Source organism: Miniopterus natalensis, chromosome 7 (genome assembly GCF_054644295.1).
Source record: "Miniopterus natalensis isolate mMinNat1 chromosome 7, mMinNat1.hap1, whole genome shotgun sequence".
Taxonomy (NCBI): Eukaryota; Metazoa; Chordata; class Mammalia; order Chiroptera; family Miniopteridae; genus Miniopterus; species Miniopterus natalensis.
The window spans coordinates 14,425,294-14,448,876 of NC_142087.1; the positions used below are offsets into that span (position 1 = coordinate 14,425,294).

The following is a 23,583-nucleotide window of genomic DNA, read 5'->3' on the forward strand; positions in this document are numbered from 1 at the left end:
GAGTGTTGGCTGGGAGGGCCTAGCTATAGAAAAGGGGGTTTGGGGGAGTGCAGCTACCTAGTGGGAGGAGGGGACAGCAGCCGTGCATACTGAATTGCTGTGGCCCTCAGGCAGGTCATTTTTCTCTTTGAGCATCAGCTTTCTCATCTGTAAACCAGTTACCTGCTTTGTGGGATGAGTATAAGGATCATCAAAGGAAGGAAACGTTCACTGGGGACTTACCTCAGCTGCTAAATGTGGATTAACTTGAGATCTCACCGGAATGTGTAGAAGAAAAAACAGGTTCAGAGAAGCTAAATAATTTGCTCCAAATCACATAATAAGTAGCAGATCTGGGGTTTGAACCCAGGCTAACCTAGCTCAAGAGGTCAAGTTTTTTTCTTTTTAATCCTCACCAGAGGATATGTTTTTATTGATTTTAGAGAGAGAGGGAGAGAGAAAAATATCGATGTGATTGGTTGCCTCTGATACACACCCCAACTGGGAATCGAACCCACAAGCCGGGTGTGTGTCCTGACCGGGAATTGAACCTGCGACCTTTTGGTGTATAGGACAATGCTCCAACCAACTGAACCACACTGGCCAGGGCAGAGGTCAAGTTCTTAAACCCCCACAAGTCTTTTCCACAAGCAGCCCCTACTCTCATGGAAGTGTGTCCCAGGCAGTCCATGCAGAGAGGCTCACAGGAGCTTCTGAGACACCTCTTCCTGTGTGCTCTCAGAGCTCGTCTTTGAAGCAACTCCATGGTCATTTAATCTTATGCCAGGCACATTGACGGCACTCACGAATGCTGGGAATGATGAATCTGCATAGTCACAATTACTGACCTAGAAGAGTTGGCCATCTTTCTTAGCACCCCAAAGCCCTATTCCTGACTCCTAGGCGCTCACTGGTCATCAACGCATCACTGCACAAGAGCCCACTATATGCATCCCCAGGGTTCCATGGAACCCTAGCTTTAACTGTAATTGGCTCATTCATAACTCCCAAATCTTTGTGTCCAATGAAAATCTCTTCTTGGAGTTGTAGATTCATCTCTGAGTTATCTGCTGATCTTTTCACTAGGAGATCCCTCAACACATCCGTAACGCATTTCATCAATACTCTTCCCACCCCCAACTGACTCCTCTTGTATTCACCACCATATGCCCACACTCCACTGGATACTTGGGAATTACTCTAGAGACTTCTCAATCAGTGGCTCTCAACCTAGGCTGTGCTTTAGGGTCACCTGGGAGATTTAAGAAAGACTGATGTCCAGACCAACTGTATATCTCCAGCAGGCATCGGTCTTTTTTAAAGTTTCCATATGATTCCAACATGCAGCCAAGATGGAGAAGCACTGATCTTTGCTACTCAAACAGGGTCCAGAAACCAGCAGCACTGATATCTGAGGTGGATTGTTAGCAAAGAGAATTGCAACAACTCCTCCCCGTTCCTACAGGCACCTCTCTCTGCACTGTGGTTTTGCTGTTCCTCCCACCAAGAGATGGGGCCTATTTCCTTACCCACTGAATCTGGGCTAGACTAGCTTTAACTAATGGATTGTGGAGGAATGATACTGTGGGACTTCTAAGCCTGGGTCTCGAGAGGCTTTGCTGCATCTCGCCTTCCTGGAACCCTGGACCACCATGTGAAGGAGCCAGGGCAGCACTGCTGAAGGATGAATGGCCACCCAGAGGCCCAGCTGACAATCAGTATCAACCACCACCTACGTCAGCGAGGCTATCCTAGGCCATCAAGTCTCAGTCAATTTGCCAGGTGCCTGCAGCCCTACGAGTGACTCTAGGCAACACTTGAAGAATGAATAGCAAATATGATAGCTGTTCAGGAAGGTTTGTTACACAGTAACAGTTAACTAATAGAGCATCACCTGGGAGCTTGTCAGATATGCAGAATTTTAGGCCCTACTCCAGACCTACTGAATCATAATCTTCATTTTAACAAGATTTCCGGGTGGTTGTATGCACAGCTTGAAAGCACTATGTAGTCATCCTCCAACAACGCAATGTGGCAGACACTAGGGATCTGCTGTGGAAAAACCATCCACAAACTTCCTCTCCTCTGCCTTCCTCAAGGCAAACTACTTGACATCCCAGGCTTCCTTGCATCTTGGGTGGCCATGTGAGCCAGCTCTGATGGGTAAGATGTCAGCAGAGGTCTCTGGGAGCATTTCCCTTTTGGAATAAATAGTCAAAGCTTGAAGGAAAGGCTTTGGTCCTTGGGCCTTCCTGTTTCTTTCTGCCTGGGACAAGGACATTGTGTCTGGAGTTGGAGCAGCTATCTTGCAACCATGAGGCAACAGGCATGAGCACCGAGGCAACCTGCTAAGTGTGGCAAAGCAAAAAGAGGAAAGGGCTGGGCCCTTGGGGGCATCATGCTGCTATTGTGTCAGCCCTATACGGCCAATCCCAAGACTTCCTGTGGCCCAGTATAATTCAGTCTCCCTCTGGCTATTAGTTGGCTTTTTTGTTGCTTGCAGTCAAGCCCAATCCTAAATCATAACAGACACTAAAAAAGATTTAAAACCTTTTCATAAAAATTAAAAAAAATTTAAAAAGATGCCACAAACAACATTTAAAGAGCAAATTACAAACTCAGTAAAATGTTTACAGTAAGCTTGACAGAGAGGTATATTACCTCAACATATTAATATCCAAGGCCTTTATACATTTAGAAAAATGTAAACAACTCACTGAAAAATAGATTGAGTATGGAAAGCTAACACAAGAAAAATGAATATTTAAAAATCTGAAACCTCACCAGTAATCAGTGGAATGCACAAGTTGGTAAAGCTTTTTGTTTGTTTTAATTCAGAGCTGGCACATTTGTTAATCTTTCCAGAAAGCAATTTGGCTATAGTAAGTCCATCCCTTTGACCCAGTAATTATATTTCTAGGAATCTTTCCTATAGAAACAGCCAGATTTCTCAGTTGAGCTTTATGTGAAAGGATGTTCATCATGGCATTGTTTATAAAAGTGAAAAATTGAAATCATGCCATGTGCTCAATTATAAGAAATTGGTTTAGCAAATTTGGCATCTATGCAAGCTGGAATTTTTTTTAAAATAATTTTTTTAAAATGTTTTTATTGATTTCAGAGAGAGGAAGGGAGGGGGAGAGATAGAAACATAAATGATGAAAGAGTCTTGATCAGCTGCCTCCTGCACGCCCCCGACTGGGGATCGAGCCCACAACCCAGGCACGTACCCTGACCGGGAATCAAACCGTGACCTCCTGGTTCATAGGTTGATGCTCAACTACTAAGCACACTGGCTGGGCCAAGCTGGAATATTTTGTAGCCGTGTGGGAATTTTGTTTTTAACTGTGCTAAGGGACAGGAGAGCCTAGAAGTCAAGCATTCAGGTTTTGGAGTCAGACAGACTGGAGTTCAAGTGCTGGCTCCCACTTACACCCGAGACCTTAAGTAAGTTGTGTAACATCTGGAGATTATTTCCTCACCTGTAAAATAATAGTAAAAGTGACCTAAAAATGAAATGAGATAATGTATGTAAAATATTTAGTCTAGACCTAGCAAGTAAGTGTTTCCAAAAGACAGGCTCTTATTAATATTGTTGAATGATGTGGAAAATGCTGTGTGGAAAAGTGGGACTCAAAACTCCAGTCCTATGCCAAATTCTGTAAAAGAAAAAGTATGAATATATGCATTTTTTAAAAACTGGAAGGGAATACACCAGATTGTTAAAGATGGTTATGTCTGGGTGGTGTTTTTTTATTTTTTTTATTTCCTTCTTTAGTTTTCAAATATTCTACAATAAGTGTGAATAATTTTTATACTCAGAGAAAATTTTCATTTTTTTAAACACCAAGTTTAAAGTCAAGCCCTGAAGTCCCTAATTTCTCTTAACCTATCCTGCGGGGTTTTTTGTTTTCCTAAACCTTTTGAAACCTACCTCCTAACAGATTAATAACACCTCTCACTATGTGCCAGGCAATGTTCTAGGCATATATACTCGGCATATAGAAACTATTTTATCTCCATTTTACAGATGAGGAACAAACAGGTGAAGTCCTTGGCCTAACGTCATACAGCTGTGCCAAGCTGCCAGTTGCAGACTAACGTGGCACCTCCCAAGACACATCCCTGGTGCCGACTTCCCACCTGGCCCCACATACCGAGGTGTGTGTTGGTCACAAAGTTCCCCATCTCTGACAGGTCAGGAGCCCCCTCTTCTCTGCTGACAGGGCCATCATTCCACATGAGGTCAAAGCCTCCCACTCGCTTCTCCCTTCCTGTGAGCCTGGCCAGGCAGGAGACACAGAGGGTTAAAGAGGGTGCACCTGGTGGGACCCAAGGACCCAAGCTGGCTTCCTGATTCATCCCTGCACCCTACTGGTTCCCACACTGTCAGAGTTCCTTCTTTTGTCCATCCATTCATTGGTTGTTTCCCAGGTGCCCACAGAGGTCTCAGAGGGGTCGTTCCCCACTTTTGTTCCTTGGCTCAAACACTTCTGCATTCTGGTTTAAATTCTGTCTTCCCCAAGCCATCAACTCCATGGAAGCAGGGACTGTGCCTGTCCTGTCCTTTACTGTGTCCTCAATGTGTGGCACAGGGCCTAGCACACAGTAGGGGCTCAAATGTTTGTTGAATGAATAAATGATGGTAGATACAGTGGACACCTGAGGTTCCCCCTGCTCAGCATCCATTTCACCTTCTTTCAGCCTAAGGGTGCATTGGTTTTTCCTTTGAGAACCACTCCTCTCTCTCACAGGGCTCAGGTGAGGCTGACTCCACCCCCTGGGAGGTGGGCACAAGACCTAAGCCTGGTCAAACAGAGTCACAATGATTGGTTCAGAGATGGGCATGTGACCCAAACCCCACCCATGAGCAATGAGAGTCAGCCCTCAAACTCTTGCTGGAATAACTGAGAAAAAGCTAATAGAGAAGAAAGATGAGAGAGAGAAAGGGAGAGGGAAGGAGGGAGGGGGGAAGACAGGCCAGCCAACATCGACTGAAATCAGGCCCTGGATTTTTCCATTATATACACATTGTTATAACAACATGTAGTCTCTTATTGAGTGCTTACTGTAGCTAGGCACTTGACAATAAATTATCTTGGTAAATTGATCTAACAATCCTGAGAGGTAGACATAACGTTTTCCCATTTTACAGATGAGGAAATAGGCTCAGAGAGGTGAAGTGACTGGTCCAGGGTCCCCAGTCCAGAAGTGTCAAGGAAATCCTGCTGGACCAAAACTCAGAACGCTGTGGTTGGCCCTGCTCTGACTCAAAAGGGCTGAGTCCTTGGACCAGGCACCAGCCCTGTGTGGACATCTGTGTCTCTATCTATAAACTAGCGGGGCTGGCCAGAGTGTCTCTGGGGGCAGCTCACGTTCCAGGCTCTGAGTCTGCCTCTTCCCTGGGAGGCTGCCCGCCCCTTACCTGGCCTCCATGTCCACCACGTGCAGGGCGTCTTCCAGGAGGCAGGTCTTGAGCTCGTAGTCCTCCCGGCTGCTGGCTATCAGCGACGGGGAGGCATTGACTTCCAGGAGCCACCTGGGGAGGGCAGGGTGGGGGAGGGGGGGTATAGGGTTTCCTGCTCCCTGGAGCCCCTGGAATTTCACTGAGAGGCCAGATGGGGTGCCTGGGCCCCACCCTCATTCAACCAGAGTCACTGTCCCCACTTTCCATTAGAAGAAAATTTTCAGTGCCTAAAACTTTTTGAAAACAACTGTTACAAATTTGATATCCCCAAAGGGGCCAGGCTGTGGTGACCAAGGAAGAGCATCTCATGTCTAAAGGGCTGGCGATGACCAGTTCCTGGGCATGTGTTGCCCTGTGGGAGTGCGAGTCCAGGATTGCTAGATTGTCTGAGTTTTCCAGAAAAGCCAAAAATCCAGATTTTTGTGCAAACATCTCCCAATGTTTAGAGATTGTCACTGAATTTCAATTAAAAAGAAACAAACAAAAAACATCCTGAAGGCCAAACTCCAGATGTCTGCAGGCAGAAAGCAACTGAAGGGCCTCCAGCTTACAACCTCTTGTTTTGTGCAACCTGGTCATTTACAGCCAGGAACCTGGGTGCAGAGAAGGAAGGGCTCACCCAGCAGGGAGTGGGAGACTCGGGTCTCACTTTCCACTATCTGCTGCCTCCTCCAAGCTCGTTTTCCCCACAGTGTCCACTCTAGTGCCCACAGCCACATCTTACCCCAGGGACAAAGGAGACAGACCCACTGATGCCAGAACCCTGTTTCTCTTGAACCTGGGCCTGACCTAGATCCTGGCTCAGAAAGCCCCTCAACACTATACAGCAACTCTGGGGAGGGGCTGGGTCCAGGAGCCGGGGTGCTGACCGGGAGCAGCTCAGCCCAGGAACTATGACCCTGGGCCTGGCTCTGCCCTTGACTTACTGCGTGACCTCAAGCTCCCAGAACAACCCCACTGGTATCACGTGAGGGCCACTGCTGTGGTCCCTGCCACCTCAGGTTTGTTCTACTCATCAGCTCAACCTCATGGACACTGAGGGAGTGCACCAAATTCTTTACAAGGATCCACATGGTGACAATACTCCCTTACAAGGCACTTTGCATCCCGAAAGCACCAGAGCTTACAGAGGAGTTCTCTTGCCTGGTACCAGAGGAGGATCCCAGACTCAGCAGATATTCAGGGAAAGCCTCGTACTGCCAGGCATGGGCTCAGTGCTCCATAGACAATACCTCATTTATTACTCATAACAATCCTATAGGCACAACCAACATTTAACAGATGGGCAAACTGAGGTAACAGGAAGTGTGCTCAATTAGGAAGTGGCAAAGCTGAGGTCAAACCCAGGCAGTCAAGGTGAAGAGTGTAGAAAACAAACCCCCTCTCCAGGGCCACTGGCCCACCCACTTACGGCTTGAGATCTTGGTCTATGAGGATGTCATAGCCGTACAGCTCGAAGCAATGCTTGTCGCTGATGATCACCTTCTGCACGCTCTGCAGGCTCTTGATGAAGATGTTGTCCATGTTGCTGAAGAGTGTCTCCACTGCCTCTGGCCCATGCTTGGATGCCAAGTACTGGCGGAAGCGCTGGAGCATCCATTTGCAGCCCTGGGGCCCATGCACCCGGGTTGGGAGAGGGAGCTTCAGTTAACCAGGGCCTGACCTGCTGGGACCCTCCAACAATCACCATGAAGATGGCCCTCAGGCTTGGACAAGAGGAGCCCATCCCTGAGTCCTGTGAGTAGGAGAACCCCAAGTGTGCCCCTCCTTTCAGGACAAAGACTCTGCATGCCCAGGGGGATGTGCCCAACTAGAGTGTGTATGCCTCTATTTCTAGAGCATAGCCTGGGAACCCACAATCCCAGAAGTCCTTGCCCAAATGCCCTGTGCAGGCCTTTCCCCTGGGCCTGCCTCACTGAAGACAGTTTGCACTGACCATGTGTGCATCCCAAGGCCCAATGAATGATCAACTGCTGTTTGTGGTAGGGTTGGGTGATATGCAGAAGGCCCTCACTGTGTGGGTGTGAGCTGGGGACCAGTTCTCCCTGTGCACCTCTGTTCTGGCTCTTAACTCTGAGAAGTCTGAGAGTTCTAGAGTTGAACCTGGTCTTGCAGGTTATTAGATAGATAGATAGATAGATAGATAGATAGATAGATAGATAGATAGATGATAGATAGATAGATAGATAGATAGATAGATAGATAGATAGATAGATAGGAGCATATCTGTCAAGGCAGGAAGATAGAACATTTTGTTAAAGAATGTGTTAGTTTGATTTATAACTTTTAAATATCTAGACAATGCATGGGCCTCCATTTGTACTCTTGCCCTGGGCCCTACAAATGGGTGGGCCTGACCTCACTGTGAACTGTGAGCCCAAGACAGGCTGTCCTGGGCTCTTTGGCACTCTAACTCGTCACCCCACCAAGTCCCAGAGGCTATACCCAGAGGGCAGAAGCCCCGCTTGCTCACCTTCTTTGGGTGGTAGTCCGGGGACGTCTTTTGCACAGCAACATTGGTGAGGTGAACATCTGGCAGAGGTTGGTGGTCAAGGATCAGTGTGGACAAAAAGAGTGAGTCCTGCTCCATGTAGCCCCCAGGGACCAAACTAAGACCCTTCCTCAGGAATTGATGGGGAAGGCTACAAAACAGCCCAGAGGGCACATGTATGGGCTTTAGAGCCAGATGGGCCTGGGTTCAAATCCTGCCTGCACTGTTACTGGCTGTCGGCCCCTGAGCAAGTCACTTAACCTCTCTATCCACCTATTTAGCGGGAGTACATAATAGTATATTGGCCTCACAGAGTTATTTGAAAGATCAGATAACATTCTGTATAAAAGTACCTCTTACAGTGTTGGCATAGCTGATAATATGATTTTTCAGCTCAATAGGAGAACATTTTCAAGTAGAAAGACAATATAGAACAGCCATCTCAGGCCATTCTGAGTTTTCTGTCATTAGAGGCGTTCAGGCTGGGTGGCCACTTTGTAGGAATATTGAAAAAGTGATCCAGCTTTGGGGTGGGGTCAAGATGGCCTCTGACATCTGCCTTGCGCTATCATCACCATGGTGACCAGCAGTAACACTGACAATACTTTGCAGCTTACAGAGCACGTTCATACACATCATCTTGCCCTGGGCCCTACAAATAGGTGGGCCTGACCTCACTGTGAACTGTGAGCCCAAGACAGGCTGTCCTGGGCTCTTTGGCACTTTCCCAAATTATTCCCATCTCACAAACAAGACTGTGGAGTGAATAACCTTTAAGCCTCCATCTTCCTGCATTGTGGGTGCACCTGTAGGAGAAAGTCCCCGAAGGAGAATTGCCGGCTCAGAGGTATGTGCATTTGTCCCTCCATGGACATTTTCCAGGTTGCCTCCTAATAAATGGCACCGATGTACACTCCTGCCGCCAGCATATGCATTCCCCCAGCCTTGCCAGCACAGTGTCCTATCAAATTTGTGGTCGCTGCCACCTTGATGGGTGAGAATGGCATCATGTTTGAGAGAGTGAGCGAGCCACCAGGTAGGCACTAAAGGAAAAGCCCATAAAAGGCACAAACGCTCTCCAAGGGGCACTGTCCTAGCCTACGGACCCTAGTGGACATGAAAGTAGATCCTGTGAATACAGTCAAGGCCAATATCAGGCACCCCGCCAACGTGATCATCATGCAGAACTGTGCGGGATGAGTCGCTGAGAGCAAAGCAGGGCTGCTTTCCTCAGATCGCGGGGGACCCCCCACCCCCACAGGACTGTAAGCTCCCAGAGGGAGGGGAACAGACCTGTCGTGGTCACTGTGTGTCTCCTGTGCCCAGACTTGGCACCCGGCGTCTGCAGTGTGTATGGACTCTCAGGACAGCCGGGGAACAGGAAGGGCAGGGCGCCCGGGGATGGGGGCGGGACCCCAGGATACACTGGTCATCGATGCTGCTGAGTGTGAAGCGGGTGTTGGAGAAGCGGGCGAAGCCATCCCGGTACAGCCAGGCACGCAGGGGGATGTACTGTGACGGAGGGGGAGGAGGAAGAGGAAGGGGAGGGGAGAGGAGGGGACTGAACCCTGGCGCCTGCACCTGCTGCTTCCTCCAGCGGGCCTGCCCTGCCTGCACCCGCCAGAATCTGCTCAAACATCAGCTTCCCTTGACCCTGCCCCCTCCTTCCCAGGCGCAGGGGCTGGGGCAAGGTGCAGAAGAAAATGAAATTAATGGGCTTCTTCTCTGCTCACGCCCATGTGTGACCCCCACCTCAGGGTGTGTGTCCATAGTTCCCACTAGACAATGGGTGAGCCTGTCTCCTTGTGCCCAGCGTAGAGTGGTGACCATGAAGGTTTAAGTGTTTGTTGAATGAATGAATGAGTGAATGAGTAAATGAGTGACTGGGTGGAGGGAGCATAGCAACTCCTTGGTTAAGAGACTAGGTTCTGGGGCTAAGCTGCCTGGATACTAATCCCAGCTCTCACTTACCAGCTGTCACCTTAGGCAAGTCACTCATCCACCTTTTTATTTGTTTCCTCGTCTGTAACATGAGTAACAGAACCTACCTCCCTGGTTAGTAGAGGACTGAGTAAGAGAAAACCTGCTCAATACAAGGGCCTGGGATTTAGTAGGTGCTCAGTAAGTGTTAGCTGTGCTCATCATGGATGACGATGAATTAAAAAGGACATGCGGAGGGCTGGGGCATCCGAGATGGTAAAATTTGAATCCATTTATCTGCCCCACCCACCCTCAGATGTCCCCCTGGGCTCTCCCAGGCGGGCAAAGCCAGACAAGCTCCCACAGGTGCCCCCAGAATGACTTTTGTCCCCTGTCCCTGAGTCCAGCTGTCCCTTACCCACAGCTGGAAGAGGGCACCTGTCTTACTCACCGACATCACCAGCACATAGACACGCAGGTCAAACTTGCGGCCTGTGAGGCAAGGAAAGAATTATTCATGTACCAAATATTGTCAGGCACTTGTGCTAGGTTTGGAAGATAGGGCAGTGGACCCACAGACATGAATCCCAATAAAAATCCTGAGGTACAAGGTGCCACCCAAGTCCAGAGGGGACAGGGCCCTCAGGCAGGAGAAACTGCATGACCAGAGGCCCAGAGAGGGGAGCTTGGTCCAAGAGCAGAGTGGAAGGAGACAAGGTCCTGTGCAATTTTTAGATTTTGTTCCACCCACCATGAGAAGCTGCTGAAGGGTGTCCAAGGTCTCTGGCTACTGTGTTGGAGTGGAGCAAAGGGGACCAGGGCAGCGGTGGGCACCAGTGGAGGCTAGCACAGCTGTCCAGGAGGGGGAGGACAGTGGCCAGGGCAGGGATGGAGGTGGCCAGACAGATTCAAGAGCTGGGAGCTTGGTGAAGAAGCGGATGTGGGAGGGGAAGAGACAGACACACCCAGAATGGTCTGTGACTTCTAGCTTAGCAACAAGGGGGGGGGGGGGATTGTGCCCCAGACAGGGAGGCTGGAGAATGAGCTGGATGGTGTGGGGAGGACAGGACTGGATTTGAGGCATGTTGAGTTTGAGTTGCTGGGAGATGCCCAGAAGGGGATGTCACAGGCTGTGGGACATCAGGATTTGGGATGTGGGGGCAAGGTCTCCACAGAAAGCTGGGAGTCACTGGATGACATTTAAAGCCACAGAGAGGATGGGGTCACTGGGGGAGGGAGGGAAGGGAGGAGAAGACACCCAAGGATTGCCCTTGGGGAAGGACATTATCCAAGCAGGTGAGAGGAGGCAAGTGGGTTAACAGTATTCAGCGATGCCCCTTCCAGCACCTGGCCTCTCAGGTGACCAGGCCCTCCCTGGGGGAGTGAGTCATGCCCCTTCACACACGCCTGACATGCCTGCATTTTATGGACCCATGTGGGGAAGCAGATGGGTCTGCCCTAGGGAATGCTCGAAGGATGCATGGGAAGGGACCAGGCTGTGTGAATACAGTGAACGCCACTGGGCTGTGCACTCCAACTGGGTGAGCTGTGCGGTATGTGAACACATCTCCATCAAGCTGTTATTTAAAAACAGGAAAAGAGGATGTTCAGGGAAATCACTTGCCCAAGGTCACATAGCTATTAAGTGGCAAGGTCAGGATCTGAACCTAGGCGATCTGACTCCAGGGACCCCACCCCCTTGAGAGACGCACCTCAGACCCGAGGTCCTTGCAGTTCCCTCTCCCTGCAAATCTACCTACAGGGGACTCCTAGTTGTCATTCAGGTTCCAGTTCAGCCATCACGTCCTCAGAGAGGCCCTCCCTCACTCTCTGTCCCATCACCCAGCTTGATTTACTTTATAACACTCTGTGGAACTATCTTATTTGTTTCTGGTTTATTGCTGTCTACTCATCTCAGGTATAAGCTTCATGAGAACAGCGTGGGCAGCCAGCACCCAGGACAGTGGCTGGCACTGAGTAGGCTCTTTATAAATATCTGTTGGATAAATGCATGAACGAGTTGGTTCTTAAAGAATTAGGGGAATTTTAGTGAAACAAGAAGGGAGTAGGAAGGGCATGCCAGGCAGAGGAGCTGCACAGGCAACAGCTAGGAGGTGGGAGAGTGCAGGACAGATCTCCATCTCTGCGTCCCATCATGCCTGGTGTCAGGCCAAGCCCACAGTAGGCTGCTAGTCAAGGCTTGTTGACTGACTGACTGTCCAGTGGAAGAGCAAGGGGAAGAGACAGCCATCTCACCTCCTATCAGATAGGGGTTTTCGATATAACGCTGAGCTACATAGTTCTCCACGGGAATTTCTTCTTTCTGGTCATCCGAACTTCTTACATCCTAGTTGTAATAACAATAATTATTATTAACATATATTGAGCACATCCTGTGTACTAGGCATTGTGTTAAGCACTCTACTTGGGGTATACCATTTGATCCTTAAATCAACCCTAACAGGGAAATTCTAATGTTACCCCATTTTACAGATGAGAAACTGAAGCACAGAGAGGGGGAGTGACTTGCCCAAGGTGACACAGCTGGTTAGTAATACAGCTGGGAAGTGGACCCACACAGATTGGGTCCAGAACCTGGCATTTAATGCAATAGGGCAGCCACTGGCCACATGTGGCTATGTACATTTAAATTGACTAAAAGTAAGTGAAATCACACTACAGCATGGATGAACCTTGAAGACATAGTGCTAAGTGAAAGAAGTCAGACACAAAGGACAAATATGGTATAATTCCACTTGCTGAGCTACCTCAATGAGTCACATTCATAGAGACAGAAAATAGAACTGTGGCTCCATGGGCTGGGGGGGGGATAGTGAGTGTTTAACAGGCACAGCGTTTCAGCTGGGGGAGATGAAAGAGTTCGGGAGGTGGGTTGTGGTGATGTTTGCACAACAATGAAACTAATGTCAACAAACCGTACACTTAAATATGGTTACAATGGTAAATTTTATGTGTATTTTACCACAATAAAAAGGGGAAAAAATGAAAAATCCAGTCCTTCAGTCACACTAGCCACATTTCAATGGTTCAGTGTCAACACATGGCTAGCGATCACCATATTGGAAAGCACAGGTGTGTACCATTTCCACCACTGTAGAGAGTCCCATTGGTCAGAGCTATCTAGAGCACCACACGGGCACCCAGGGATGTTCCTCTCCCTTCTCTGCCTGCTGATTGTTTGCTGGCCAGCCCAGCGCAGGAAGACAGCGATGCTCTCACATACATGCAGAGCACCTCTGCAGTCTGCGAAGCCCTTGCCCACCCACACTCTTCCCTTCAGAGTAACTTGGTGAGAAAACCAAGGCCCAAAGGCCAATCTCACACACTGGTGAGGTCACGCAACAGACCAGTGGCAGGGAGCACTGAAACTCAGGGCTTCTGGCCCCAAGAGTGGAATTTTTTTTAATACAGTTTTTATTTATTTTATATGTTTTTATTGATTTTAGAGGGAAACGAAGGGAGAGGGGGAGAGAGAGAGAGAGAAACATTGATGTGAGAGAGAATCATGGATCAGTTGCCTCCCTCTTACACGCACTCCCAACCGGGAACCGAACCCACAACCTGGGAATGTGCCCTGACGGGGAATCAAACCGGCAGCCTCTGGCCAGGACCCAAGGGTGGAATTTTGGACACCTACCATCATCCTCCTGCCCCAAGCTATTTCAAGACAGGGGCAGCCAGGCCTTTACTTCCTGGGACCCTGGCCTCCCCCCTCGTATGTATACTCACATGGCTGCCAGAGGGATTGACAACACTCCGGGCCTGCTGGGCCTCCAAGCTGGTGAGCTTCTTCCCAGCAGTGCCCTGACAGTTTCACAGAAGGAATCAGGCCACACGGTGGAGGGAGGAAATTCATTTATTGAGCACCTGCTGTGAACCTACTAACCATGTAGGTGCTGGTTGTATAGGAGTTTGGTCATCCTGCTCCTCTCACCCACCCTGCACCATTATCATCTCTAAGGTTCAGATGGGTTGAGCAATTTTCCCAAGACCATATAGCTTCTGAGTGGTGGAGGCAGGATTTGAATCAGGATTTCTACTGCATTGTGCCTTGGGACATGATGGGGGTAGGGGGAGGAAGGGAGCTACACCACGCTCAGTTTAGGACCTAGTGGAAATTAGCCACACTCCCCCCAGCCAGGGGAGCAGGAGGTCCAGGTAAAGAATGCAGTGTTCTCAGGTTTTAGGCATATTAACTCACTGCAGTCTCAGCAGGTGCTATTCCTATTCCTCATTTACTTGGGCACAGAGAGGTGAAGTAACTTGCCCAAGGCCACACAGCTATTAAGAGGCAAGGTCAGGATTTGAACCCAGGCAATCTGGTTCCAGAGACCTCATACCCATGGGAAGACCCATGGGCAGAACTTCTCTGCCAGCCATCCAGGCTTTCAGGGAGGGAAAGAGGGGGCCCTCGTACCAGTGGGGGGCAGAGGGCTTAGGGAGGAAGGGGGAGTGGCAAGCTCACCTTCCTCCAGTCCATAATGTCCTTCAGCCTCCGGAAGAGGAAGATGCCCTTCCCCTGGGACCTGGCTACCTGGGTGGGGGCAGATGCAGAGAGGTCAGCATTCAGCTCTTTGTGGCCACTCATTCACTCCTAAGCCTGGGGCCCCTCCCCACCATTTCTGTCTCCATCTCCCTCCTGGGCCTCTAGCTAACCCCAGAGGAATAGCCCAGCCCAGGCCTGAAGGAGCTGGAACAGAGAAGGTGCTAAGCCTGTCAAGAGGGAGGCAGAAGCAGAGAGGAAAATGAGAGACCAACTTAGCTCACAAAGGAATCAATTGCATGAATAATACACAAGAGCAGACAATTAAAAAACCATTTCTAACAGTCCTGGGAACATATTATCCAATTCTTTTTTTGGAAATCAATTTGCCTTCCTAATTAGGTTTTCCTTCGGCTAATACTGAAATCAGTCTGCCTTCACTGAATGCCAGCATGGATAATTCATAGCTTCACAGAGTCTAGGGGCAGGGAGAATCTTTAATATCATGCAGAGCAGTCGGCACCAAAGGCATTACTTCCTCCTGTGACATCCTCTACTGTGGTCACCTGCCTGGCCTTGCACATCCACAGTGCCAGGGAGCTCACTTCCCCTGCATCGCAACACAGCCCATTTGTTGCAGAATAGCCCTATTAAGAGGTCATCCAAAAGGTATATAGTAGGTGTCTGTTGTGTGCTGGGCATTATGCTATAGCAATAATCCAGACCTCATGAAGTTTTCACAGCCTAACCTGTTTTGAGCTCAATTTTGCCTGCCTGGCTCTGGACTCTAGGACCTCCTAAGAACTAATCTGATTTCTGAGTCCTTTAGTTATCTGTAGCCACTGAGCAGGTCCCCCAAACCCCCCACCAAGTCATTTTTTCCTCCAGCAAACTCTCATTTCTCTCTCTTCTCCTCTGAGCATGGCCCAGTTGGCCACTGTAGGGCTCCCTGTACAATGTGGGGCAGGCAGAGTTGTCAGGCATGGCTGTACCGATTGTCCACCGCATGAAGGGCTCCCAGTCATCGGGGCAGTGGGAGCTGAAACCCTGCCTTGCTCTGCCTGCTGTGCTGTGTACCCTGATTCAGGGTTGTGTGTGCCCAGAAGACGGGGTGTCCAAAAATCTGTGGAGCACTATGGTGGCTCAGGGGCAGCAACATACACAGTTGTTTTGGAAAGCAACTAATAATCAGTGTGCATCAAGGGCTCCAAAGAGTTCACAGCCACACAAAAGATTTAAGTTCATATCACAAAAGAGGATTCCCCAATGTAAACAATGAAAAGGCATTCAGCTGCAGCAGCCTTCAGAAAAACGCAAATGAAAACTGCAATAAGATACCACTACACGCTCCCTGAGAGTGACTGAAACGGAAGGCAGACAGTATCAAGTGTTGAGGAGACGGAGAAACTGGAATTCTCACATGTGCTGATGGAGAACGCATAGTTTGGAAACTCTTTGGCAGCATCCACTAAAGCTGAACATAGGCACCCCCATGACCCAGCAATTCCTCTCCTAGGTGCCTATGCATGCACATGAGCACCCACAGACACGTATAGGAACATCCACAGCAGCACAATTCATAATAGCTCCACCCTCAAAACTCCAGAATGGACAAATATTCACCTGATAGAATAGTAAACAACAATGATAAATAATAATTTCTAATTAACCACATCAGTATGGATGAATATCATGAACATGATGTTGAGGGAGAGAAACCAGACACAATGTAGCCATACTGCATGATTCCAATTATATAAAGTACAAAAGCAGGCAAACATATCTATGCTCTGAGTAACTTGGGGGATAGTGAGAGAAAGAAATGCTTGGCTTCTTTCCTTCTTTCTTCAAATACTACTGCAGCAGCCATCTAACACCGATGAGGTGACAAGTCTAATGACACAAAACCAACACACTGAGGATGCAGAATGAACAAAGAGAAGGAACCTGGGCTTTTAATGGCATTGTTGAGTATACCCCCAAACCTGGAACTTCCTAGTTTGGCTTTATTGTTATCTGAGATAATGAAATGACTTTATTGTTTAAAGCATTATTAGTAACTAACCTCCTAAGGGAATAATCCTAAAGAGTGGAAAATAAACTTGCTACACAGTGATTTATTAAGGTAGTTAAGACTGGAAAGCACCTAATATTTTGCTCAGCAGACTGCTGTTTCCAAAAACAATCAATGTTTACAGCCCTCTGTAGTTTTCCAGAGCCTTGCTACCCCAACCCTCTGTCAAGAGGTAAAGTCAATGCCCCCTCCCCTTGAAACTGTCTCAACTAATTGTATATGGCAGAAGCAACATTATGCCAGCAGCTAATACTATGTGGATTTCAATACTGGGTCATAAAAGGCAATATGGCATCCACACAGCTTTCTCTTTGGGGATGGTCACCTGGGAACACAGCCACCATGCTGTGAGGAAGCTCAGGTTGCATGGAGAGGCCCACATGGAGGGCAACTGAGTCTTCCAGGCCTCACGCCTGGTTGAGCTCCCAGCCAACAGCCAGCACCACCTTGCTGTCTCTCAAAGAAGCTGCCCCCAGTAAGTGCTGGAGCAGCCATGAGCTTTCGCTGTCAAGCGCTACCCAAACTAGAGGCTCATGAGCTATATAAGACATGATGGTTGTTTCAAGTCACTGAGTTTGGGGCTGTAGCAATAGAACCAGGACACTAACTTTAGGAAAATGGTTCATAACAATGGTCATATCAGCAGCTAATACTTCTCAGATGTTTCCTATGTGCCAGGCACAAGAATTTACACACATTACCTCATTAAAGCTTTAAAGGAAAACCTATATGTAGCATTATATTATCCCCATTTTGCAGCCAAGGAAACCAAGGAGCAGAGAGGTCACACACTCTCTTCAAGCTACTCAGCTGGTAAGTGACAAATACAGGATAGTCAAGCCTGTACTTCACAAGGCTGGTGCTCAGGCACCTCCTGCAAAGGGCCAGGGAGCGCACAAAATCAGAAATAAACATGGTGCAACTTCTGGGTATAGTGATCTTAATTTGGGAGGAAAATATTTTTGTTAAAAAATGTTATTGATTGGAAAGCAATATATGGATTATTAGAATGAACCGTATTTTGATTTTGTACCACCTGTGGCCACTCACAGCCCTCCACTCCCTGCCACTCCCTGCTTAGCCCCTAGGGGCCATTCATCATGTGACGTTCATTGTGTGGCATTTATCTGGTGTTGCAGATGTGGCTGGTGGTCTCCCCAACAACCATTCCCTTTTTTCCCTGCCAACAGAGCCCCATTTGGATCACCTCCTCCTGGTGGCCCTTCCCTCTAGGGAGGTCTGAGCCCTCACGGTGGTCCCATGCCCCTGCCATTGGTTCAAACATGGGCCAGCAGGATGCCAGAGGCAGTCTGTGCAGGAACTTCTGGAAAGTTTGTGCCTTCTTCAAAAGGGACAGGAGACTAGGGTGTTCCTTTGTTACTGTAGCAGGTGAAGGTGTGAGGAAGAGAAGCTAGAGCTGAGGCAGCCATGTTGTGACTGAGAGGAGCAGCCAGCCCATTGGGTTGGGCTGATGATGATGTTGAGATGCCCAATAAACCATCCCTGGAGCTCACCTATCATCATTAAAGGAAATTCCCTGGGGCCTGTAAATCAGAACAAGAAAATAATTTTCAGCTTTATTTTCATTAACCCCTAATCAGATTTTTGCATTTCCTTTTATCATGAGTGCAGGCAATAAATCATAGTAGTATTGGCATGCCTGTGACTGCTCTCAAAAGAAGTCACAGTTGTGTTATAATTGTTGCAGATATTTCAGATATCGTTTATGCTCATGATGACTTTGAAATTATGGTAACTACTGGGCCTGCTGTTAGACTCTCTTTAATAGTTCATGAAAAGCACATACATTACTACAGCATAAAGATTATTTTAATAGTTTGTGTGGTGGCCATAGAATGTAGTCATAGGCCTCTAACTGCAGGAGGGTGACTGACCAAGAGCCCAAGAGCCCAAGAGCCCGGGCTGCTGCTGCTCAAATCCACCCGGGGCTTGCCAGGCCTCACTCAGGTCCCAGCCAACAGCTGAGGGCTGTAGGGTCATGAAGGCTGGCCCACGCCTGGGAGACAGAGGACTCCTCTGATAGCAGCGTGGGCCTGTGGCCTCCCCTTGGCCTTGCTGAACTTTCCTTAGGCTGCTGGCAGGCTAGGAGCTTCCCCCAGCCTTCCTTCCCTCACTGGGGCCTGGGAGCTCTCTCGGCCTCTCTGGCCCCCTCCCCTGTTCTCTCACAAGCAAACTCTGGCATGTTGAGTCCTTCCCATCTGTTTCTCAGAGGGCCCAGGCTAACAGTTTGATAACTGTTTTCAATATAGTTTTATTTTATAATCAAATATCCTTTATTGTATGCTTTCAGAAACACTATCCTGTGCCGGGGCCCACACACGCTACCAGATACTAGAGGCCACAGCATGAGAACAGTTCAGAGCCCCGCCCCCTTATTTGGGCTCCTATTAGTTGGGTCCTCGGTTATTTGCTGCCCAAAGCATCCCAACTCCTAGGAGGTATTAATGAAAAAGTGTGAGAAGGTGTGGTTAGGGTCGACTTGTAAAATAGAATGTAAAAATGTGGTTCTTTCAGTCCTGCAGTTTGAAAAGAGGCCCCCAAAGCTGAGAACGACCCAGGTTGCCCAGACTCACAGCCCTGAGTGAGGTGTTAACCAGCTCTGTAGACACAGAAAGACTGACAGGCCTGGGCCCTGAGAGCCCAGCACCTGCCTGCCAGTCACACCAGGGAGGCTGGAGAAGCAAGCGTGGTCCCCACCATCTGGGTCTTGCCCACCTTCCTGCTAATCCAGAGGGCCTGAGCTGGTGGGAGGGGAGAATGCTTAGATGGAAAGAGTCTGGATGTGTGCACTTTAACTCTAGACTGGACTTTTAAATTCTAAACCCCAGGCTTTATCCTTATATTCCCTGAGAGTGAAAGCCAAGGTCTGTCCCACCCAAGTCTACTGAGCCAGACACGATGGGAGTGAGGTGCTTTAATAAGCTCTCCAGAAACTTCCTATTCCCTCACAAGTTTGAGAATTACTTCTGTACAGTCTCAAGGCTCAAAGTGTTGCTCAGGGACCAGCAGCAACGGCACACTCACTAATCCCATTTTCCAGGTGAAGAAATGGACTGAGAGGGGTTGAGTGACTGCTCCGGGTCATATAGTTCCTAAGTGGCAGATACAGCATTAGAACTCAGGCTAGTCTGACTAGAAGCACCCACTCTCTACACCCTACACCCGAGACAGTACTCAGGAGGAAGAGCAAGTGTGCGCGTGGGTGCACACACACACCCACACACTCACAGGGCCGCCAAGATTCCTCCTCTTAATTACAGCTGTGACGGCCGTGGGCTGGGAAAGGAATCAACTTAATATGCGATGGCTTGTTTCCAATTAGCACAACCTATCATTTGTCTGAGAGGATGGTGCCGCCGGGAGCTGGAGCCCGCAGGTGGGCTGCAGTGCTCGCTGCCTCAGCCTCAGCCCTCCAGCTGCAGCTGCGGGACCTCCACCCTGCCTCCTGGGGAGGGACGCCAGCCTTCCAGCGGACCTTGCCAGGAGAGGATGGGGGGGGGCGGGCTGGGTAAATCCTGGCTCAGTCTTCACTCACTAAGTACTTGTGAAAGGCTTGAATAGGTCTTAGGCTCCTCATCTTTACAACAGGGCTGGTAGGACCTCCTTCCAAGAACCACGAGGCCCGGGCAGTGCAAGCACAGCACTTCTCATACCTGCCATGGTTTTCCTTTATGGCAGGAAGAGAGGCAGGGATCTGAGCTCCAACAAGGCCTGGATTCCCTGCCCTGGTGCCCTGAGGATCACTTGTTCATCTACCAAACACTTACTGAGCACCTACTGTGTACTAGTATTCATAGCTGCTGGGTCCACATGCTACAGAGAGGAGGAGATAAAGTTGGCCCTTCAGGGAAGCAGGCCATGCATCTAAAGCTGAATTACCAGGCAGGATCCTGTCCAGGGATGCACCCTGAAGGATCCCCGCGCTGGTGCCTGGGACACCCCTCCCCTCAGTCCCTGGCATCTGGCACTCACAGGCTTCATGATCCAGGTGATTCCTGGGTTTTTTCGAAACTCTTCCACAAACAGGTGGTACTCGCATGGCATCTCAAAGGTTTTGGGGAAGAAGTCGCACTTGGCTGCCTCCAGCTTTCCTGCCTCGCGCTCCAGCTGTTTCCGGAACCGCTTCAGGTTCTTCACCATGTAGTTCTTGCGGGTGAGCTGAGTGGCAGGACGGACAGATGGGCAGGCCATTAGTGCTCAGGCCACTGCCCCACTCCACTTCCCAACCTACCCATCCCAACTGCCCCCATAGCTTCCATTCTCTGGCCCACAAAATAACAGTAACTCTAAGAGTAACTTTAGCCTGCTATTCTGTAATTATCCCCACTTTACAGGTGAGGAAACAGGCTCAGAAAGGCTGTCAGTTGCCCAGAGCTATGAAGCTAACAGGCAGCACAGCAAGGCTTTGACCCAGATCTGCCTGACTCCAAAGTTCATGTTTCTAACCACTAAACTATGCTAACCTTTTAAAATTTCCCACCACTGGCTTCTCCAGTCCCATCTTTGTGGCCTGGTTCCTCCTGGACCTTCTTCCTGTCTCTAGACTCCAAACTGCTCAACTGGTCTCTCCCCTGAGATCACCATAAGCGTTCAAGCATCCTGCTCCTTTGGCCCTTGTGACCCAAGCCAACTTGACCTTCACATCTCTAGTGCTGAAACACCAAGCAGCCCATGACCTCAAACCCCATCCCAAGACAGCCTGTTCCTCAGGTCTTAGAACCTTACTCCCTCTCACTAGTTAGCTCATCATATATCTCGAGCATATATTCCCCACCTGGCATGCACCCCAAAGTCCCTTACACTTTTCATTCTGGTCTCATAACCCCAAACTAGTTCCTGCTCATTGCTACACCAGTGACAGGAGCTGACTGGCTTGGCCCCCTCAGCCTACCCAGCGCACCTCGTAGTGGTTTCGGAAGTGACTGATCCGCACATGTTCATCCATGTAGGTGTGGTCAAAGTTCTCCCGGAGCCAGCTGACATCACACCAGTAGAAATCCCACTCTCCTTCGCTGGGGGTGGGGTGAGACAAAGGTCATGACCAGAGGACCTCAGCACTGCTGGGGGCCTGGGGCTCAGGGAAGTACAGCTGAGGGGACAGCAGCAATATGTGTATTAGGAGTCTCAAGGTGGCGGCTGTGGGCTGCTATTGACCACAACCTGCTTTGTTAGGCTAGAATGAAAACTAGAGAAACATTCCTAGTTTGTTGGCTGGTGGCTTCCAGTGAGTGCAGATACTACTTCCTGGCACATATTGGCTGGACTGAGGAGTAGCCACTACATCAGACAGGGCACACCCTTCAGATCACAGCCCCACCGCTCCCTATGGCCTATGACAACCAGCCAACCTCACCTGATCATGTTACCTGCTTGGGTCTTGGAAGCATCCTGGGGCTGCCACCCCCCCATCCCACATTACCAACTAGTGGAATTAGGTAACATTTGCAAGCCCTTGGGAGTTCAAAAGGTCCTCCTCTTACTGAATCCTCAGAGCAGCAGCCCTGGAAGTGACTAGGATCATACCGGGAGCCCTAAGACAAGGATGGGCTTGCTCGCCCAGGACACGGCAACATCAGGATTTACACCCAGGCCTGCCTGACTCCAAATTCCAACCTCTTAGTTCACTGCCATGGCAGGGAGAGGGGGAGAAGCCAGGCTAAGCTATGAAATCTGATACCAGAGAGGGGGTGGAGGTACTTGAACAAGATGTGAAATAACACCACCATGATTACTTCTACTTTTTTTAAGTAAAAAATTAGATGTAACTGAAGCCCCATGTATATTCCTGCCTGATTCTATCTTGTTTCCTGTCGCAAAGGAAGCTATTAGCCTGAATCTGGTATGTATAATTTCTACGAGTGTTTTCACAGCTTTACTATGTACATATGTGTGTATTCATCTATAGCACATGACACTGTTTGGCATGTTTTTAAACTTTCTAATAACTAATACTTATTGCTTCCCATGTGCAGGACACTGTTAAAAATACTTTACAAATATCAACTCATTGGCTCTCATAGCAATCCTAAGTGTTAGGCTCTATTATTAAGCCTATTTTATAGATGAGGAAACTGAAGCACAAAGATGTGAAGGAACTCACCCAAGTTTATACAACCAGTAAGTTGCAGAGCAGGTTTTGAACTCAGACCATCAGGCTTCTGAGTTCAAGCTCTGTGGTTAGAACCAATCCTGACTATTTCTTTTCATAACTTGCTTTTCCACCAACTTTGTTTTCGATGAATGAATAAATAATAGATGAATGAATAAATAATGCATTATGCATTCATTCATTCAACACATATGTGTTGAGGTTATCTTGGTGTCAGAGACAATGTTGGGTGCATTGTTAGTGCAGGGATAGAGGAGGAACCAAAACTCCTGGCCAGGTGGTCCATATAATACTACAGTGAAGATTAACAATGAACAAGGAAACAAAATAATAACTCTACAATGAGGAATTGTGAAATGTGCCAAGAGTAATTCAGTAGGAGGCTAGGAGGCAGGGTAGCTGAGGGACCTATACTGGGTAGAGGCCACCATATGGAAGAGATAATTTGACTGAGGTCTGAAGGGTAAGGAGGAGGGAAGTGCAGGACATAAGGCTCTGAGGTGGGAAAGGGAACATTTAAGGATTTGAAGAAAGGTCAGAGTGGAGGGAGCAAGGTCAGGCATGATGCTGAAGAGTGGGGTAGGGCCCAATTAAGCCGGGTTTTGTAGACCATTGTGCAGATTTGGGGTTCTTTTCTAATCCTGGAAGTTCATTCATTTGTATACCATCTTCATGATCATCACAATCAAATTGCTCCTAAATCACCCAGGAAGACATTAAACTGCTCAACAAGGGCTGCAGGGATTCGGGTTCCTTCTACCTTCCCATTCTGCCACCCTTAACATGTTCTCCTCATGCTCATCACCTAAGGGTCACAAGATGGTCACTGCAGTTCTAGGTGTCACAACAGCTTTCTTGGTGGGAAGCAAGGGAAGGGACAGCTCTGGCCACATCTGTTCCAAACTCTGACCTGACAGGCTAATGACCTGAGCTGAGACCTCATTCTATCTGGAGATACCAGACCTTAGGTTATGTCAAAAAGGGTGAGGCCTCACATTCATAGAGCTGTGTGTGGTGT

The 23,583-nt window shown here is 48.8% G+C and overlaps 1 protein-coding gene across 2 annotated transcripts in view; it reads right to left on the reverse strand.

The window, feature by feature from the left end:
* The window catches only part of TTLL9 (tubulin tyrosine ligase like 9), a 35,452-nt gene that overhangs the window by 876 nt on the left and 10,993 nt on the right, over positions 1 to 23,583 (reverse strand). The window contains exons 3-13 of one of the 2 annotated variants that reach the window (XM_016200621.2): positions 21,357 to 21,468; positions 20,429 to 20,614; positions 14,344 to 14,412; positions 13,608 to 13,682; positions 12,114 to 12,204; positions 10,309 to 10,349; positions 9,362 to 9,449; positions 7,920 to 7,978; positions 6,858 to 7,054; positions 5,405 to 5,518; positions 4,137 to 4,261 (exon numbers count right to left, since the gene is read on the reverse strand). In XM_016200621.2, coding sequence (XP_016056107.1) covers positions 4,137 to 4,261; positions 5,405 to 5,518; positions 6,858 to 7,054; positions 7,920 to 7,978; positions 9,362 to 9,449; positions 10,309 to 10,349; positions 12,114 to 12,204; positions 13,608 to 13,682; positions 14,344 to 14,412; positions 20,429 to 20,614; positions 21,357 to 21,401 — 1,090 coding nt within the window. In that variant the 5' untranslated portion in view covers positions 21,402 to 21,468. The remainder of the gene's footprint in view (positions 1 to 4,136; positions 4,262 to 5,404; positions 5,519 to 6,857; positions 7,055 to 7,919; positions 7,979 to 9,361; positions 9,450 to 10,308; positions 10,350 to 12,113; positions 12,205 to 13,607; positions 13,683 to 14,343; positions 14,413 to 20,428; positions 20,615 to 21,356; positions 21,469 to 23,583) is intronic. The other variant, XM_087818810.1, reaches the window with a different exon arrangement.